At 45.6% G+C, this 20,780-nt stretch overlaps 1 protein-coding gene across 2 annotated transcripts in view; it reads right to left on the bottom strand.

Moving 5' to 3' along the window:
• Nucleotides 1–17,712, bottom strand: part of LOC118207195 (protein CBFA2T2-like) — a 33,918-nt gene extending 16,206 nt beyond the window's left edge. Inside the window, exon 1 of one of the 2 annotated variants that reach the window (XM_035380528.1) lies at nt 17,415–17,712. In XM_035380528.1, coding sequence (XP_035236419.1) covers nt 17,415–17,442 — 28 coding nt within the window. In that variant the 5' untranslated portion in view covers nt 17,443–17,712. Of the gene's footprint in view, nt 1–3,840; nt 3,942–17,414 lie in introns of those variants that run through there. The other variant, XM_035380529.1, reaches the window with a different exon arrangement.
• Nucleotides 17,713–20,780: the final 3,068 nt, after the last annotated feature.

The raw sequence follows: 20,780 nt of genomic DNA, 5'->3' as shown, positions 1-20,780 counted from the left end.
GGACAGATTCCGCCACCCTTTCAGAAGGGGCACGGTCCTGAGCGCGGGTGCGTTTGAAGCGAAGGCAGGTCTTCGTCAAAGGCAGGTCTTCATCGTAGCGGGGTGATGAAGTGCCCGCAGCCTTCCTCGCATCACGTCTAAAAGGCACTTCCTGGTCAGTGACCTCCGTGACCCAAGCTCCGCGACCTCAAATGGCAACCACGCCCCAACTGATCCTTTCGTACCCGTTAGCAACCGGCCACTTTTAAGCCAAAAACAGGAAGCGCACAAATGGAAGAGTTCCGTTCTTAGAAAGGAGATCTATTCTTTATTGCTTCATTTTTTCAAATGAAGTTTCATCGAAAGAAGATAAACACTAGTCAGCTTACGCAAGTTAAACAATGTAGGACTCAATGTGCCAAATGCTGATATTGCAAAAACATAGTAGTCACAAACATTAAAATATAGTGTGTATGGTATAGAAAAATCCAGCATGTGTTCTCCAAATGTAGGTAGGCCTAAACACACACATACACAGATACAGAAACACACACTCGCTCTCACTCACACACCCTTTCAGCCATATGGATCCAATCAGGCAGGACCCAGCCAGCCAGCTGGGGCCTGTAATAGTCACCTGTACAGGGGAGGGAGGGAGAGATGGATAGAGAGAGAGAGAGAGAGAGAGAGGGTAACAAGGGCACACCTGGTCCCTGTTTGTAACTCCACACACAAAAATACACTGCCCATCTATTCCTAGGCCTACCACCCCCTCCTAAACCTCCATCTTATCATCAAGCCCTTTTAGCAGAGCAACCTCCATCTTATCAAACCATCACTGCTGTCTTACAGCCTAATACCTAAACCCCTCCATAAAACAATCACTGCAGCCTCCATCCTCAAACCTCCACCCTTTCAGCAAACATCCCAGCAACAGGGGTGTGTACTGAACACACACCTACTTTCCCTTTACACTCCTGGCATCATTCACCTTAACAGTCTGACAGAGATTCTGTGCTCTTTCTTTCTCTTACTCTTTCTCTTTCTTTCTCCCTTTCTCTTTCTCGATGGAACTGCATTTGAATGCACTGCTCAGGATACAGGCTTTCAGGGCACAACAAAAGTTCTGACAAAGAGTGCCTTGCAAATTCAGCAAGCTCCAATCTGCATAAACCAAAAACAGACAACCCCCCCACCCCCCGTCTTAAAACTTAAAACATTCACTAAAACACAAACATATCCCTTTTTTTTTACCAAAACTCAGGGTTTATTACAAACTTACTCATTGGACTAAAAATTCTAGTATACACACATATATATCATATTGGAATTATGTAATATTTTATTCTGTTCACTCCAAACAACCACCTTTTTTAGTGCTGACAATATTTTCTGATAACCTGTTATAAAAATCACAGCATAAAAACCTGTTTGGACTGATTGACTGATGAACTGAGATCATTTGAATGTAGTGCACAGTTCCTGGAAGGAGAGGTGGGGGAAGGGCTGTCATCAAGAACAAAAAAGTGGGGGAGGGGGGCATTTTGACCCTTACAGGGGCTGCTGAGTGGCCCAACCCAAACTTATGAATCCTTCCCCCTTTCATGGCACAAAAGAAAGTGAATGGACTTCAACTACATGGGGTATTTTTGTCTTATTGAATCCATGTCACACACGCCAATGCCCCCCTCCCAACACCAGTGGGGGTTAAACGTGTGTTGACAAGAGAAGAGGGGAGGTGTTTGCCTTGGACCAAAGCCCATTTTTCTGGGGTCATGGGTGAGGGGCTCGCCCAATCACATGGATAAGCCATACCCGGAGGAAAGTCAGGGGACAATGGTTCAGGCAGGAGACAGAAGCCACACCCACTGGGTGTGAAGCGTAGTCTCCTGTGTCTGCCTTTAACATCCCCACCAGGAAACCACGAGGAATCGCCGCACAAAAAGCCAGGAGCAACACTGTTTGCCCATGTCCACATCCCCACAAGGCCAAGGAAAGGGGTGGAGTCTCAGTCAGTCAGACAATCTACGCCTAGTTGCTTACTAGTGACTCCCAGTGGTCATTTTAAGACCTGCAGTATGCAGACTCCAGCTGTGCAGTCACAAGCCAACCGAGCAGGACAAAGATTGCTAGTTGGGCTTGTTTCTGAGAACGTACAACCCCTTCTCACCAGCAGAGGGCAGAGTAGAGACAGGACCGGTCTGCAGATACAACCGTGCTGGTGCAAACAAACGAACAAATAAATAAATGGAACAAGCTTGCAACCTGAGTGTATTCCTGCCTCTTGCCCACTGCATTCTGGGATAGGCTCCAGCCGCTCACCCCGCGACCCTATCCAGGAAGAAGCCGTTTAGAAAATGGATGGATGGAAGGATGGAAGGAACAGAAGAAGAGTAACAGAGCTGGGAAACTGGAGGAAGAGGACAAGTTCTCACTCAGAAAACCCGGGCGGCGAGGGCCCGCTCGCTTTCAGCACACTGTCCAATCACGGTCAAGACCACGGCAGGCACACGCCGCCCGCCACCCAGACCAAGCGACAAGCCTCCCACCGCCATTGTCCCCGACAAAAGGGTCACCGCTCAGGGCATTACCGCCAAAACCCCTCCCCCGGCACCCTCCTGTTCGCTTAGTGCCCTGCACAGACCTTGACCCCCATCCAAACCTCCCCCCCCCCCCCTCCACCCCACAGCCCCGAAACACAAAGGTCCCATTCAGACGGCACGCGCCGGGCACACGCCGGCGCACAATGACGCCGAAATCTGGGAGCAAATCGCTTTCGATTGAAACGAGCCCCTGAACAGCAGATGTCAGGCGTTGGCGGTTTGGTGCTACGGCTCCGGTCAGCTAATCCAGCTCTTCCGGTTCCTAACCTAAAGCAGATGCAGTGCTCCGTGTTTGTGGACCGAACCCCTCGCACTCTGCTTGCCCAATCAGAAAAACGGAGCATCTTTTCAGGACGCAAAAGTCAACAAAAGTCAACTTGGTAGGGTTACCTGTTTTACTCTCTGTAGTATTACCTGTAATGCTCTCTGTAGCACTGCCTTTTATTTCTGAAGCGTTTACTGTAATGGTCGCTGGAAGAGTACTATGTTCTAAACCTGCACACTTGTGAGTACTCGTTTGTACAATACTTTACGTTTTGGAATTGAATAATTATCTGGTAAACTTTCTGAAATATTTTCAAAACTCAAAGATTTCATCCGTTAAATGTGTTTTTTTAATTGCCCGAGTCAAGGCCCCAATACTAGTTGGAGAAATAACCTTTGATGACTGATGTAGTTCCATTGTGACAGCTTTCCTGTGGTTTGTTCAGCTTCGCCTGAGTGCTACGAGTGACCTGTCCTGCCCCCAGTGTCTTTCTCCTGATTGGTGGTTCTTTCTGTGCTGTTTGCATATTTACAAACATCTGCAAATTCCACGATGACTCAAAAACACACACAACACCATCATCTAACTGCTGTACTCACATTAACATACAGGTGCACTTCAGTCAACTGTGGAGGGATCACATTCAGAAATATTGTTGCATGAACCATGCTGAATCTGAGCAATTTCTGTCACAGGCTGTGTGTGAGCGCAACCAATTTAGCCAAACAACAAGCAGACTGACAACAACACACTAAAAACACTTGGCCTTTTCATCTCAAACATTTAGCCATTTATACATACATGGTTCTTTATAACGGAGAGTCAAACATTAACCAAATGAGTACATACACATGAACATAAAGCTAGACATAAACACAGACACACACTTACGCATGATTTTACAAATACACAGACTAACAGGCACAGTCTCACAAAGGTGTACACACATAAACACACACAGAAGCACACACACAAAGGTTGTTTCTCACCCACCTCCTGTGTTGTGTTCTAGTCCTTAGTTTCTCTGCTTTAACTGCTGTCCCTCTGCCTTCTCTCCTGCTCCCTCTCTCGCTTTCCCTCTCTCTCCCTCCCTCCCTCATGTGTGAACCATCTCTCTCTTTCCCTCTCTCTCTCTCCCTCCCTCATATGCAAGCCATCTCTCTCTTTCCCTCTCTCTCCCTTCCTCCCTCTCTCCCTCCCTCATGTGTGAGCCATGTGTTTGCTTTCCCACACATGAGGCCCTGCAGAGACCCAGGCAGCTTGTCCTGAGCCAGAGAAACACAGATGGGTCCCAGATGGAACAGGATATTCAAGCAGACCAGTTCCACCCCCCCCCCCTCTCTCTCTTTGCCCTTTTCCTTTCCCTCTCACTTTCTGTCTCTCATTTTATATACCTTTTTCTCCGATTCTACCCCCCTTTCACTCACCGTTTCTTTTTCTCTACCCCCCCCCCCCCCCGCATGCAGGGAGTTTGTGTGCGCGGGAGGTTGCTCACGGTGAAAGGGCGATTGTTAACAGTTCTTTCCCTGTTTTCGTTTATTCCTATTTATGCTGAGCACTAAAAGTTGAATACATTAATTTACATATAGTTGTTAATTAGGACTGTTGCGTTTGGTATGGTGCTTTTAGCTTGGCGGATTTGTGGTAGAGTGTTGGGATGGCATCTCATCCCAACGGGGGTGCACTATCCCTTATGCCCTGTCATGGGGTCAGGTGCGTACCTGACGCCGGCCAAACCACAGCAGACCTTTTTCTGGAGATAGGAGAACAGGTAGGGTACGCCAGTATCGCTTCCGCTTCGAGGGTGAACAAAGCAGTTGTGGTTTTCACAAAGGAGAAACATTTTGTAAATCACTTGATTGAGAGCGGAGTATGGGTAAGTGAACTTTCTGTTCCCATTATGCCACTGGTTTCACCAGCAAGAAAGGTTTAAATTTCCAATGTTCTGTCATTAATTTCAAATAGTGATACAGAGAGAGAAGTCGGGAATTTTGGAAAATTTGCTTGTGCAATAAAGATGATACCGCTTGGATGTAAAACCAGCATAACCTCTTTGTGCAGGTGCCAAATCTGGCCAATCACCGCCCATTTAGGGGGTATTCCATTTAAGCCTTCATCACAGAGACTTGAACAAATGGCTTAAATGAAACATGACACTTGTACCATTTACCATACTAGTTTAGTTAATTTTCATAATTTAGGTATAAATGAAGTGGCACAATATGCATATGCAGCTGTAACTGTTTTTATTACAGGGCAGGAGGACATTGTGTCTTTGAGAAGGAATTTGAGTTTATATGATCAAGCCTCCTCAGCTAAAGTGAACTGGGGTAAAAGTGAAGGTTTTATCAAGGATCAGTGAGAGAACACCAGGCCACCACAACTGCCTGGAGGGGTGCACTGGGCAAAGAAGAGAACAAAGGCCCTGGCCATGTCTTTAGGCCCAGAAAATTTTAAACAGAGGAATTGGGAAATGTGCTGGAGAAGGTAGTTACCCAGTTGTCTAAATTGAATTGTCTATTAGTGCAACTACAAGTCTTGGTCACGACTAACCTGGCTGCCTCAATGTTGTAGCATAGACTCATAGTCCTGGAGCCACATATTTAATTTATCAAATTCGGGAAGAGGCTGGTGGATTTTTTCCGCTCAAGGCAGTCCAGGACACGTGCAGTTATCTTGTTTTTGCGGGTTAAAGAAGGAGGTCAGGGCCAGATGGATGCTAGGAGCTGGGTCTATGCTTTCTGACTGCAGGCAGCACGGAGGCTCCTCCGCTGAGTGGAACTTACTCGGACCAAGCCTGCGTGCGCTCTCCTGAGGAAGGAAGAGAACCTGGGGTGTGACCGGCAGCTGTTTGTACTGGACCTTCAGGGGGTTGAGATAACAGGCCTCACTTCCTATTACTGTTCCATACTACAGGCTTGGCAGCGGGACTTCACCGTGAAAAGGAATATCTTTGTTCTATAATCTACTGGTTTAAGTCAAGATAATACAATCAGCAAGTGTGCAGGCCCATCTGGCGAAGAGAGGATGACCATAGCTGGCCCACCTAAGAGACGGACGGGGAGGGGTGGAGGAAAACTGCAGTCCTTCAGGGGGTGACAGGCATACAGGCTTCTCAGCTGATACTTCTCAGTATCCGAAGAGGTCAAATCAGCTCTGCCTGGCAACTTCAGGTAGGCTCTAAAGGAACAGCTTAGGCAGTGCCAGAGGAACAACAGAGGTATTGTCCACCATTTGGTGTTACAGCTGCCTCAGGGGATGCACAGCAAGGTGATGTTCCAAGATCCTTTCTTCCCGAACCTCACGGTTGGAGAATTTTAAAGACATCACCAAGGAAGCCGTATACATCACTAATGTCAAAGTGGCTCGCCTGGCGTCTTTGAGAGACTAAATAAACCTTGAGGCAGTCAGAGTTTTTTGGGCCAGATTTCTCTCTGAGGGGATGCTGGCAGGCACAGTATAAACATCCCACACAGAAGCATACAGCTGACCTGCAGTGGAGAGTTATTCATGAGGCCATAGCTATGAACTGACATGAGGCACACCTGAACCCAGCAGTGGGGAGAGAGTGCTCTTTCTGGGGTTCTGGAGGAGACTTTGAATCGTCTCTTCCTGGGCTGCGATTGATTGAGGGGTCTTTTTAAACTGCTAGTTGGTTGGTTCAGAGGTTGGGTGAAGGTTTTTCTTTTACATCCTTCCTTGTGGGGCCAAAGTACCATGTTGTCACAAAGACTAAGAATTGTTAGTAGAATTATATGTGTATGGCTTGGCCAAACTATGTATTTGATAGATCAGGAGAGAACAACATTATTGAGGCTGGTTCCACTGATGCTGGAAAGGGTATGATGGCAGCATGGCTAAAGACTGAATTTGAATGTATAAGATTTTTATTAATGATATCTGGGGGGGGGTCTCTTTGCCAGATTGGTGATGATGGGCAGCTTTTAATTTTTAATGGTCATTTATTTTTATTTGTCATGGTCAAGCAATGCTTATGATTTTTGTTTGCTTGATATGAAAAGGAAAAATGGCTGACATGCATTGACTAGGTGCTGTGATTGATGCCAACCCGCTACTGATTATACTGAGTTTCGCTGTTTGACGCCATTGCTCATGTAAGGAGAAGACTTTGTCTTAAAGGTCAAGGGAGGATGATGGTTATAGAATAAATTAAGGGGCTTTTGAGAACCAGGCTGATTAATTATGCCACTCTGGGTCAAATCAAATCAAAATCTAATCAAATGTACTTGTAAAGTGGCACAGCACTTCATAGCAGCACCAACCTAAGACCCACACAAAAGAAAGCCTATGGTGACTGCAGCAAGGAAAAACTCGCCAGGCTGGTAAGGCAAAGAAACCTTTGGAGGAACCAGGCTCAATATATACTGAGCATTCTGCCACAAAATGGCTGCCATACACCACCCAGGTGGGCGTTACACATTGGTGCAGGCTGCGATGAGTTCCCACCATTCAGTGCAAATCACTTTTAAGGTCATGAGATGAAAACACTGTAAATGCAATACAGAATCATTAGTATCATCAACATCTACGACCCATCTATGGCTGCTGCAGCCATCTGCCCATCTGGCTATTTCTTTGTCTACTTGGAAAATCCCTCAGGATTGAAATTGTCCTGTCCACACCAACTGTCAATGATTTCATCCCTCTAAACTGTCGTCTCTCACATCAATTGTAAATTCTGCTCTGGGTCAACGGAAATGTCGTGAAAGTCGCTTCTGTCACCGCGGATACCGTTACCATGACAAGGCATTTGGGTAAAGCCTATTGGGTTATAAGGGCATCACCTTACCTAAGGTTCTACTGTCTTTTTGTGAATGTAGACCCAAGTGAGTAGTGCATAGGTGCACTGATTTAGTAATTACACTGAAACTTAAACAGTAAGAGAAGAGAATGAATTAACATTTTGATAAGTGAAGGTTTGAACATCAAACACAGTGCTGCTTAGGCTTGAGCTCATAGCCACCAAGGAAATTCCTAAAAGCTTTTACCCTTACTAAAAAAGGTAAATGGAAACAAAAGGAGAAATCGATACCAGGACTGGTACGGAAGGCATTTACGTTCTTCCCGTGCAGCTGGTAACCATTTGGATGGGGGAAGGGGGGGGGCAAAATTAGATATCGCTGTGTTGCCTGTACATCTGGCTCCAGTCACACGCGCACGCACACGCACACACGCAAATACACACGCACACACACACACTAAACCTTTTAGAAAAATAAAGAGGGGAATTAGGGACCACTCCAGATTACTGGAAGCAGATCTTAGAGACACCACATCTGAGAGAAAAAAAAATCATTATTTCACTCCCTGTACTCTGTCTGTGTTCCGGACAGGGGAGATATTGTAATCTATCGTCTGGAGGGTTGAAATGATACCGAATTCCTACACAGTCAGGTGTGGCCACCCCCCCCCCCCCCCCAAGCCCTTGTCCTTGAACATCCAGCTTCACAGCTGAGCGCGAGCGTTTCCCCTTCCTTCCACGGGCGTGGCGGCCCGAGACACGGCGGCCAGGGACCGTGAAGCGCCGCGGACCACCCGGGTCATCTACAGAGTCCCACACGCCACAAAAGAGGGCCGCTGCTTTCTGCTAGAGCCATTCCAACACGTCGAAGGTTTGGCTAACAAATCAGGTCAAACTTTACTCATTTTCATTCTTCTGTCATGGCAATCCTATCAGATAGAACACTGCTTCCTGAAATCTCTTGCATCTCACTTAGACACAACGGTGGTATAAATGTCGTGGGCATTACTGGAATCTTTTTGAAATTAATTATTTTGAACGAAGTTACTCATTGCTTGGGCAGGCAATATTTGGACCATAGATATTAATAAAGTACCACGGAGAGGCCATGCTGCATACCGTCCAGCATCAGTGACTGTGTCAAACGTGGCAATAAGACCTAAAAGAACCAATATGCTGGAAGCACCTGCGTCAGTGGCAACAAGCAGATCATTAAGGACCTTTAGCAGGGCAGATTCTCTGCTGCGCTTCATGTGGAAGCCAGGCTGGAGCGGCTCATATACGCTACAGTTCAGCATGTGGTTTGGTAATTGAGATGCTACTACATGTTCCAGTGCTTCAGCCAGGAATGGCAAATTTGAAATAGGCCTGTAGTTTGTCAGTGAGTCAGGATAAAGGCTGACGTTTATTTTTATTTTTTTTTTTTTTCCAGAATCGGGGTAATGGAAGCGGTTTTCAGGTCATTAGGTACCAAGCCAGAGGATAATGAAGTGTAATTATATTGACAATAGAAGGCCAGATCAGAGGGAGACAGGCTGTAAGTAAGGCAGTGGGCATGGGGTCTAGAAGGCAGGATGTGGGCATGCAGCAGCTATTGAGTTTGGAGGTTTGATCAGAGTCAACTGAGTTGAAGCTGGAGAAAACAGTATCAGGTCCAGGGCTGGGGGACAAGCTATGGGTGAGCACAGTGCCCGGATCAGAGTAGTCAGCACTAAGGCACGCCTGAGAGAGCCACAAGTTAATAGCAGTGATTTCAGAATGTAAGAAATTAATCTGATCTTAACAATGAACTATTAAATACTACTACTACTAGCATATTACTAATTAACTACTAAAATACTGAATATAGAGCTTAAGAACAATACAGAAAATGGAACTAGTGGAAAGACTAAAAAGGAAGAGGGGCAGAGATGGGGCTTCGACTTGCTTACGGAGAAGTGGTTTTTTTACCTACTTCCACCTTGCGGATGTGGGCTGGGCTCCAGGCGAAAGGAAACGAAACTTTTCACCTTGTGCATGGCAGGGCATGGCTCTATTTTGTTTGCAAAGAATGCGGTGGCACGGCTTAATTAGATCTTTTTTTTTTTGTCTTACTACAGGAGTACTGTGATGCATCAAATGGAGACATGATATCTGGCCCGAGAACTGAAAAAATGTGACTTTGTGTTTATTACGCATTTCAGGGGGAAAAAAAACAAAAAGCAGACTCTGTTGCTCTCCAGGACAAGGACTGAGTATCACTGGAATAAGAAGAAAAATGTGTCCATATAAAGCAGGTTTTTTTGTTTTAGCCCATCACTCAGACACCTGATTCTACTTATGGACTAGACTGAAGACCATGCTTAGTTAAATGGGTGAATCGTGAAATTATATTTTAAATTTAACTTTTTCGTGCAAGATAAATGTTATACAACTGCTCTCATTTGTAATTTTGCCATTTCCCACAGCTTCTAACAAAACCTAACTTGCCCCTGTAAAACATCTTAAAATACTGTGGCTTGTGAACCATAGTAAGTAATCAAACTGAATTTAACATGTGTGTCACTTATAAATATTGCTGTCAATCATCATCTATGCCTAATTGGTGACAATTTCTTTACCAACTTAGATTACCGAGGTGGTGCAAATGGGATAATTGTTTGGAAAGTGGCTTGACAACGAGGTTATCGTGACCTCTAGCTGGCAGAGGACTGAAGTATGAGAAAGCAAGGGGAGACAAACTTGTAGCCCTAATTAATACCTGCTGTCACAGGAGTGACTAAAAGACAGAAGGTGATTCTTCAGCTTGTCCTCTGGGTCCAGCTCCTCTCCCTGGGTTTACCTGGCTAGACCTGATCAGTGGGCATGTGTGCAAACACATCCACTGTGACACACCACCGCAACCAGAGAATATAAGTACTCATATGATTTATTTCAGCAACAGTTCCAGACCCAGCATTAAATAAAGTGGCCGACAGGTAGTGACCTGCATTGTATATTAAACTGTAAACAAAAAAACTGTACATTTATATATTCTATTGTAATACAATGTGATTCAATGATTCAACCCCCCTCCCAACCCCATCCAAACACAGGACGCCCTGTTCATTTCCACCTCCCTATCTCAGTGCCATTATAGTGCCCCCTCCTGTCAATCAGATCCGTATCACCCGTAACTACAGGCCCCACCTCCCAGGAGGACATTCAGGGACATTCCAGACCCCCGGCCCACGGCTCCATGGAGTCTGGCTCCTAGGCCCTGCTGGGAGAGATTAGTTTAAGATGGGCTGGACTAGTCTTCCCCCCCATCTGCCCAACTCTCAGCAACAACTCTCATTACATTTCATTTGTGTTGCCTGCGACTGTGTACGCGGGTGTGTGTGTGTGTAAGTTTCCATGTGTGTGTTTGTGTGTGTGTGTGTTTGTTTATTTGTGTGGGTTTATGTGTGTGGTAGTGTGTATCTGAGAGGGACACACACACACACACACACACACAAACACAAGCAGAATAGTCTACTCCACAGATGTTGAAATAAGTTGCTAACAAGCGATGGTGCTCAGGTGCTATTCCTGCACGTCCATCACATCTAACACAAGACCATCTCTCATTCTGCAGCCTCCCCTAGAACACTGGAAAAACCTCGAATTTCACTGCAGAACGCCATCTGGCTCAGCTTTTCTGTTGAAGGAAATCATCAAGTTTGAGCACGCGTACGCACTTTTACTAGAAAGCTGACGAAAGGGGGAGAATATTGAAAAGTCCATAATCGTTTCCCTTCTGCAGAAAAAGACAGCGCTCGCCGAGCAAGCGGGCAAAGAAATACGAGCCCGCTGGCCTTCGGTCAGAGGGCCTGCGATGTCATGGAGTCTTTAATCCGACCGGAAGGACCCCCGCTCACGCGGGCTATCGTGCTGTGGCGCGTGATCTATTAATAACCTCCTTCCCCGAGGCGGGGAACAGCTGCAGTCTTCCCGGGGTTGAGGGCCACACCTGCGTTATGCAGGTGTGTCCTCTGGAGCGTTAAGTATGTTCCTGAACATCTGAGTCACCTGGTGGGGGGGGGGGGGGGATGAGTGGGGCGATGAGGACTCATGGATCCATGGAGCAGCAATAGAATCGGCACTCTACTTATGGCCCTTTTCCATTGCCGTGCTGTGCCGGACCGCGCTGTACCATACCGTAAAACCGTGCCCACGGGTTCTGGATGCGTTTCCATCATCCGCAGAAGTGTGAAATTTTGCTACTCTTCCAGGGAGGTAGAAAAAAAGGTACCAGGAACTATGGAGTGAAGCTAGCCATCCATGTAAATCCCTGGTCGGTGTAACACAAACTTCCCGTGAATCTGAGAAAACCAACTGCCAAAAAAAAAAACGTTTGCATAGAATGGGCATATATATTCAAAACAGAGGCTAAACTATAAATGTATTCAAGCTATAACTACACTAATTGCTCTATACAGTCATTCATGGACGTCAAGCCGACACTGTTGCAAGTAGCCGATGATACTATAAATGTTGGCTTGCCCTTGCTAATTTCTGCTTTATTTACTGAGTCACCTTACTTTTCAAAAGTCTACATTAGCCATCATCAACTGGCAGCCCTGGGCCAAATCCAGCCCGTTAGCAAGTTTTCTCTGGCTTCACCCAATCCTCTCCAAAATCAAATGTGAATTAAAATTAAAATGTTCCAGTACATTGCTTCCATTGTATTACATTTATGTAAAATTGATAGAAAAAAGTAAATATTCAACAAATCAAGGCCAACTGAAATTTAGGTTATGTAAGCATACACTGAAGAGTGATGGGTTTGAACTGTGTCTCGTAGTTAAGGTAGGACCAACTGTGTGTGTGGGGGTGGGGGGGGGGCAAGGGGGTGATAAGGATACCATCCTGGTCCAGCCTAAAGAGTATTTACTATGTGAGAATTTGGCCCCAGGTAAAATTTACACCCCTGGTCTACATATCTCAGCTCATATGGAAATAACCAGATGACAGAACATGAAATCTTTTGTAGTGGATAACATTTTTTTTAAATGGCTGTAAAATGTGCTATTTGTTATCTAAATTATGGATACCTTGAGTACAAAACAACTGTGTATAACACCGTGCTTGGAACATGACGCAGGGGCAAAAACAGTATTTGCAGGCACATCTTGTGTTCTTTGCAGGTTCCTGTTTACCCTCGGATAAAGAGAACATCTGTTCCACATTTACATTGGAAAAAGCACTCTGAGACTACCCTGACACTCAGGAGTAACCCCTCCCCATCCCTGAAATGCCCAACAACCAATTCCAGGAGAAAAGAGATCTACCTTCACCCAATAAGCTTCCGTTTTGCAAAAACAATGATGTCAGTGGCCCAACCTCTGTTGCACAACAGAGAAAGTTCTGGAACAACGCGAGCTCAGTTTCACAATGTAACATTACTGTTATCTTCAGACAGATGCCCTGCGCAAGGATGAATGCTATGTTTGCAAGCTTGGTTTATTTTCTATGTATGTTTTTTTTTATTTTTAAATCATGGCCATCAAGTACACACAAGTTCTTATATGTGAGTTCCCTTAAGCACAGAGGGTACAAATGAAGTCCAGCCTCCTGATTAAAGAGAAGTTTAAGGCCAAGCTCATCGTTCATAAAGGCACACGTACCCTAAAGGGAGACCACAGAGGAGCTCGCCAAACCCACACTGTTAACGCACCCGGGCCCGAGCGGCGCGGCTGAGAAATGACGTTTCACTCGCGGAGTGCGGACTCGCTAAATGGCACCCGCCCTCCGGATTCCAGATTCCCCCCGCTGACCGCTGGCGGCCGGTTCCGAGAGCCGGGGCCCGCACATCTGGATCCAGTCTCTCCGAAGCCCTTAACGCGGCACACGACGGCGAGAAACATCTGCGCGGGGCCCGCGGTCAGAGAGTTCTCCCTTCTCCCGATGGCCGGTCAATGCTCCGTGTTGCCTCTCAACTTAATGCGAAACACAAGGGTGAGCACACGTGCGCACACATACGCACACTTCCAACTAGGGGTCGAAACCTTACTGAAACTCAAGGCCCATCTGAAATGCGACGCGTAAAGATAACCTGCCGTCCGCCGTTTAAGGTTAAACAACTTCACCGCGGCGAGTGCAAGACCTCGGTCTTAATGTTCCGCTCGCTTTACGTGTAGGGAACTATGCCAAATGCTCATTACCCAGGTCGGCTTAACCTGTGGCTTCACATTTAAAAGGCAGGGCCCCTATCGAACTGCGGGGGGAAATGGGTTTCTTATTTGTAACAGCGAGGTTCAAGGACAGGCCAGACCACGGTTTCAGAGCAGGGCTCCCTTGATTGTGCCTAATTTCCCACAAAATGAAGGCTATGAATACACATTTTTCCACGAGGTAACACTTTTTAAAGCTATTTTTTCCATTAAAATTCAGCTGCTTTTTTTCATTAAAATTCAGCGTCTTGGAGCAGCCATCTGATCAGGTTCTTTGGACATCCCACGTGGTGCTGAGGTTTATGACAAATTCAGGTTTTGAGGTTCGGGCTATAGTCCTGTCATTATGAAATGTTATAATCTGATTGACTAAATTTAATGCCTTGCATACTATCTCAATCTTTGAAGCACTGTAATACATGTTGGGAATCAATTCGAATGCCCAGTGTAGCATAATGGGTAAGGAACTGGTCTTGTAACCTCACAGGTTCGATTCCCAGGGACGACACTGCCGTTGTATCCTTAAGCAAGGTACTTAACCTACATTGCTTCAGTATATATCCAGCTGTATAAATGGATGCAATGTAAAAGTTGTGTAAGTCGCTCTGGATAAGAGCATCTGTTAAATATCTGTAATGTAATGAGAAAAGAAATAATGTGTCAATTAACAAACAACCAAAAAACGACCTTTAAAGTTTTATTCAAAGGGTAAGGAGAGACAGTCACCCTTTTCAAATGTTTGAATTCGTTGAGCAATCCTTGTACGACCACACACAGTGAAAACACAGCCCAAAATGAATTACCGTAGCACGAGCATCTGTTTCTTAACAGTCTAAAGGGAGCCCTGTGATTACTGGTGATTTCTCTCCAACTCCTCCACACCTCCCAGGCCATTATTACAGCTAGCCTGCACGCATGATCTGGCATTTATCATTTCTCAGAAGGGGCAGGAGCAGTCAGGGTCTGCTTTGTGTCAGTGATGAGCAGCATTCCTGCCGCTTCAGCCTCCGCGCGCGATGAATCAGCCCCATTCCGTAATAAGTAAACATCGGCCTCGGAGAGAGAGACGCAGCTAGCCCCACAGCTAACAGCTTATTGCACTTATTAGCGCCTCCCGGGCGAACGTTTGCGCAGGCGTTTAGCGGCGGGGGGGCAGGCTCAGGCTGGAGTCGCGCTGGGGTTTGAGCGACTTCCAGACGGCCGTCTCCAGCAACGGGGCGCCTGGGCCCCCGCTGGCTGCCTCTGGAAGACCGACTGGAGCCGAAAGCAATTAGCGCTAATGCGAACCTGCAGGCAGGCGCTTTGTAAGCCTGCTCCCTTCAAAAAGGGCCGAAGGTTTTTGGACGACGTCTTCCCTCGCAAAAGAGGGATGACGAAGGGGGGGGGGGGGGGGGGGGGGGAGCAGCAATTCATATGGCCATTGGGTATTTTTTCTCTTCCAGAAATGTATTTAATCCATAAATAAATATGAAACCATTCATTTTCTGGTTAGAATATTTATCTTCTTGGAACTCGGTCAGAAGGACCAATGTTGTTAAACTTTTTTTTAAAAGAATCAGATAAAATCAGAGCAATACTGGAGTACAACACCAAAGAGAAAAGTGCTGCACAGAGTCTACATGTCAGACTTCATCTACTAGCCCAACATATAAATGTTTCTATGGTAAAATTGTGTCACAACCCCCAAAAAATGCGGCTATCACAGACCAAATATTTCATTGCCAATTTGATCACTACAGCTAATGGTGATTCAAACACTATTCTAAAGAGACAGAGAGAGAGAGAGAGAACCGCATAGAAACATAGAAACAGTCCATCACAGGCAGACCTGGCTGCCCAGAGAGGACAGGCTGCGCTCCCACTGAGATCAGGGGATGAGGGGGCAGTGGAAACAGAATGCACAAAATACCAGGACATAAGGAAAAACTTCTCAAAAAAATGGAACCATTTCACCAAAATTACAGGAATCTAGAAAAACTCCCCTGTATATTGGGGGAGAAATCAGAATGTGTAGTGTTGGCAGCAAGATATGTGGCCTCCTGTCACAAAATGAGGGAAGCACCATCTCTGTTATTTGTATTGTTAGCACTAGTGTTAGTTTCTGTTCGTATTACTGTCTGTATTACTCTTTGTTATTCAACCTATAGGCTGTCTGGAGGTTTGTCTTTGGATATTTATTTTTTCCCCTTTAAAGATATATATAGCCTATATATATATAATTCCACTGTATTAATTATATGAGTGTGTGAGGGAATGGTGTGTGTGCCCAGCGATAGACTGGCAGCCTATCCAGGGTGTATTCCAGCCTCTCACCCAATGCACGCTGGGATTGGCTCCAGCACCCCCTGCGACCCTGCCCAGGACAAGTGGGTACAGATAATGGATGGATGTATTAATTATGTCTAATGTGTCATTGTTAATTTGTGAATTGCTTTGGCAATATTATTTATATGCAGTCATGCCGATAAAGCATTATTGAATTGAATTGAGAGTGTGTGTGTGTGTGGAGGGGGGGCTGCTTTCAGTAAGGGTGGGGGGACTCTGGTGAAAAGTGTTGGATGGTTGTAATTAAATAATGACGAATGTCAGCGACCTCAAACGGTATCATTTGTTTCGCGAATGGTCACTGGGGACAAATTAAAATGCTCCTCAGTTAAACAGACACAACCGTGCCCTTGCGCGGCTGACACCCTGCAGGCTTTGCAGTGTTTTGCCCCGCAGGGCAACTAGACAAGCGGGAGCCCTCTGTCGTCAGCTTTAAAAGCAGCCTGGTGTTATTGTCCTGCAAAGCTGTAAACTCCAGATGGTGCGAAACTTTGGCTGATTACAGATTAATCTCAAATTGACTGGGGAGGAAAGAAAACGGCCTCTCCAAAAGGGGTGTTCGCCCAATTTCTATAGGGACTATTTGCATGACAAAAGAATGTCAGATTATCGAAATACAAGAGAACAGCAGCAATCACGAGTGAGACGCTTCTCCCATTCATGCACCATTAGAACTGTGCAAATTTGGCCAAAACACCATTCGTACTTAATCACCGTCTAATGTAAGATTGGATGACGAGCCATAACTTGTCACATAAAAGTGACAGCCTCACGGAGCACAAGAATGCAGACTTGACGAATTAGCCTGTTCTGACTGATGCCAGTGAACAAGAAACATACAGCAAAAACACGACCGGGAGGGCAGCTGTTCAGATTGACAGACAGGCGCGATAAACTACTTATGATCATTGGAAAGACAGGCCCAATACTAGTGCATTGTAACAAATAATCGGCTTGCAGCGACACAGTAGCCTACCAGTCGATGTTGGCTAGCTAACGTACTGTTATTATGGAGCCAACATCATTACACAAACGCAGATCGATTAAATTGAATGCAACATTGTTCATAATTCATACCCAATCTAATCAGCAAAAGTAGCAAAGCCTATTTTAACACGTCAACAGCACAACAACTCCTATGTCTGTAGCAAAAATTAGCCTGTGGATACGCTCTGGCCAACCAGCGAACAACGGCTACGATTATGCATTTATCCTCGTCCACCACGGCCCGAAGCGAATAGATGTATCAACATGTATGTCCGGACATAGCACACGCATTTAAAAATCGCAAACAAGCAATAACTTACATTGAAAAGCGCCGGGGATCCCGACCATTTTACGTATCTTGCTGCTTCGAAGTAAGCGAATAGTGCTGCTAGCTCTCAGAAGATACCAGCCGCTAAGCCGTTCACACTATACCAGCGCTCTGTGCGGGTTTCATTCGTCGATTTGGACTGAATGTCCTAAGGACAGGAACGGAGAGCAGAATGCATACGCTCCCTCCCCCCGATGGAGTTGAAAAGGAGGTGTTTTGGGGGCGGGAACCCCCTGAAAGACTTGCCAACAAAAGGAGGAGAAACATTGTTTGACCGTGGACTGACCGCGGATGTTTGAAGGTTGGCCACATCTATTTTATGACTAAACCACAGGACACAATCCTGCTCATTAAAACGTAGGGTCATTATGTATTACATGGTTACAACCTAATGCATTGCAGAGTAATATTGACCGTGTGTTTGAAAAGATATATTACTTTACAACTATAATTTTTGCAGAATAAAAAAAATAGCAAATAAATAAATAAAATTAAACTAAGCAAGAAAACAGCAAGTTTGAATAGCAGGTTAATCATAACGTTGAAAGTTTTCCAACGATAACGTTATCCCGGCCATAACATTATTACAAACTGACTTGGCTTTAACTGAAGAAAATATCATAATCTTTTACAAACATGCCAGCCAGACGCAATATTTGCATTATCCGCAGGCAATAGAAAACACCTGTCTATGCGTTTCCAGCTGGCCCATTCAAGTGCAGCTGACACATGGACACCCTTGTTACCCTGATAAGCTATAGCTAGGTTAATTCAAGAGTCCAGACGTCTTATCTTTCTGGCTTGACGTCTTTCTTTATCGAAACTACCATGTAACTTGAGTTGCATCATACGAGAAACCGACGGTCAATAGCCAAACGCGAATAACATTAGGAAAATAACGTGAATTGAACATACATTTATAACATCTATCACATTTTCTTTGTTAAGGATGATTGCTTTTTTCTGCCTGTACAGAAAGTCGGACCTACGCGCGTGGTTAACATGCTTTTTTTTTACATCCCAAGGCAGGAGTTTGGCATGGGATGACCCTCGGTCTCTCACCACTGGCTTCGAATTCCATAAAAACAATGACCCATTGAAAATTAATGGCTCCGTTGGAGATCGTCCAGCATGTCGTGTTATTCTTTACAAGAAGGACATTTGGATCCTGAGATTAACTCATCCCTCCCCCACCTTTGCCCCCCCTTGACCTTTTCCCCCATGCACACGCGCACACACGCACACACACACACACACTCTGGCACCAAGGCTGCCACCTGCTCTCTGGAGCATGCTTCACAGCTGCTGGGCTACAATAACAAATTAACAGCCACTAGCGGCGGCTATTACCTACTGTGTTTGTCATTGCAGGGCCCCCCTCCCCCTCCCCCTCCCCTTTGTGCTGCGATGGCGGGGACAGAGCTCAACCACCCCCCACCCCACCCCAGAGATCTAGCTGAGGCCAGATCTCTCAGGTAGCTCCAGAAAAGCACAGCTAGGCTCAGGCGAAAGGCCTAACTTGGGGTGGGGGTGTGAGGAGTTGGCATGTACTGGGACAGTTGATTTTGTCCACCACCCCCTCTTCTGTGTCGCCTGGAAGCACTGTCAAAAGGACGGACAGTTGCTTTAGATTTATAAAGGTGGTTCGTGGGGGGTGGTTCCATTGTGTAGGACAGGGAAGAGCATGTTGCCGAACATGGATTGCACTCAGGCAAAAGCACAATGACCTCCCAGACAATACTGACAAAAGCATCGCCATACAAGCTGCCTTGGACTTACTTGAAATGTACTCACTTTAGAGTAGACCATAAACCAGTGAATGCCCTGATACCCACCACTGTAAAGTTGGCAAATCATCAGAATCCTGCGTAAGTCTCTAAAATATCCTTAATCACCCGGAAACAGTCTGGGCCAATCAAAAACATGCAGTAAAACTGAACTAATGTCAAAAACTCCAGAAAGTGAACTGTCTCTCTAAGCTGAATATGAGCCGCTTGATGTGGTCAGTTAAAAGCAAATCCTTCCTATTTTTCAGTGAGTTGAGTGGGGCTAAGGGGATTCGAGATTTCTAACCCTGTTCGAAACATGGTAATTATAGAAGTAGTAAATATCTTTCCCCATCTTGGGGAAAAAACAGGAAATCACTCCTGTTCTGATTAATAGCAGTATTCATACAGGCCAGGGGTCCCGCAGTCCTGGTCCTGCAGTGCTGCTGGTTTTTGTTCTTATTCAGCACTTACAGTAACTGGCTGTTTAATGCAGCTGATTACACAAACTCAGCTCACCTGGTTTCTTGGGTCTGAACTGGTTTCTGATTTCAGGGTATTAACAAAAAGCAGCCAATGTTCGAACACAATGGCCGCCCTTCCTCCCCCTCGCCCAAATGCTCCACACACCAGTGGAAAAAAGCTCCTACTTAGTGATGTGCAGAAGGAAAGCTGAGGACAACTTTAAAAGCAGAAGTTAGACGAGGCTGAAGCCCTCCGCTGGAGCTCCATCTCGAACAAACCAGACAAACTGCAGACGAACAGGGTTCATTAGGCCCCTGCAATTACATCTTGGGAAAAACAAAACGCGGTTGCTACCTACAAAAAACTGTTTTTTCCAGAGCTACAATAAATTATAATATGAATATATTACTATTATTATTATTATTATTATTATTATTATTATTATTATTATTATTATTATCATTATTATTATTACTACTACTACAATTATTATTGTTCTTTTAACATTGATTTTTATTTGATTGCAGATTACCTACCTGCTTGAGTGAAGGCAGAATGTCCAGAGACTGCATGTGTAGCATCGTGTATTTGCTGCTGGGCAAACGCGCTGCATATAGAATGGCCCATTTTGGAGCTGCCTACAGCAAGATTACTTCATTATTTCTGTGGCTGTGGAGGTGAGAGGGAGAGTTTTATAATCTTTGCTGTGGAGGGCAGTCTGTCTCTTTTAATGTGAGTGAGCTATAGCTCAATGCAGTCACATTCATTTAGAAGACTGTCCTGTACAGACAAGGAGAAACCAAATGTAAGGGCAACTGGATGGGTTAATCATTGCAAAGGTACCACAGATAAAGACAGGCAATACTCTTAAGAGTAGTGACAAGAGATACCATATTGTTAGCACAGGGATCTGTGAGTTAAAAGCCTTTGCGTGTGCCTCCTCTGATTGGGTCCCGTGCGTCACATGACCTCACCCCCGCGGTAACCATTTTGAAAAAGCGATTGTAGTGTGGACTGGTGCCGAATATCTCCCCCACGGAGCAGAGCGTTTTACAGCAGATGCCTCCGTAAGTCTCTGGAGCAAAGCCCCCCCCCCCCCCCCCCGCACCTCATGCATATGAAAACGG

This window comes from Anguilla anguilla, chromosome 11, assembly GCF_013347855.1.
Source record: "Anguilla anguilla isolate fAngAng1 chromosome 11, fAngAng1.pri, whole genome shotgun sequence".
In the NCBI taxonomy this organism is placed as follows: Eukaryota; Metazoa; Chordata; class Actinopteri; order Anguilliformes; family Anguillidae; genus Anguilla; species Anguilla anguilla.
Note: the sequence above shows the minus strand (reverse complement) of the source record. Positions and strands in the feature narration are given on the sequence as shown.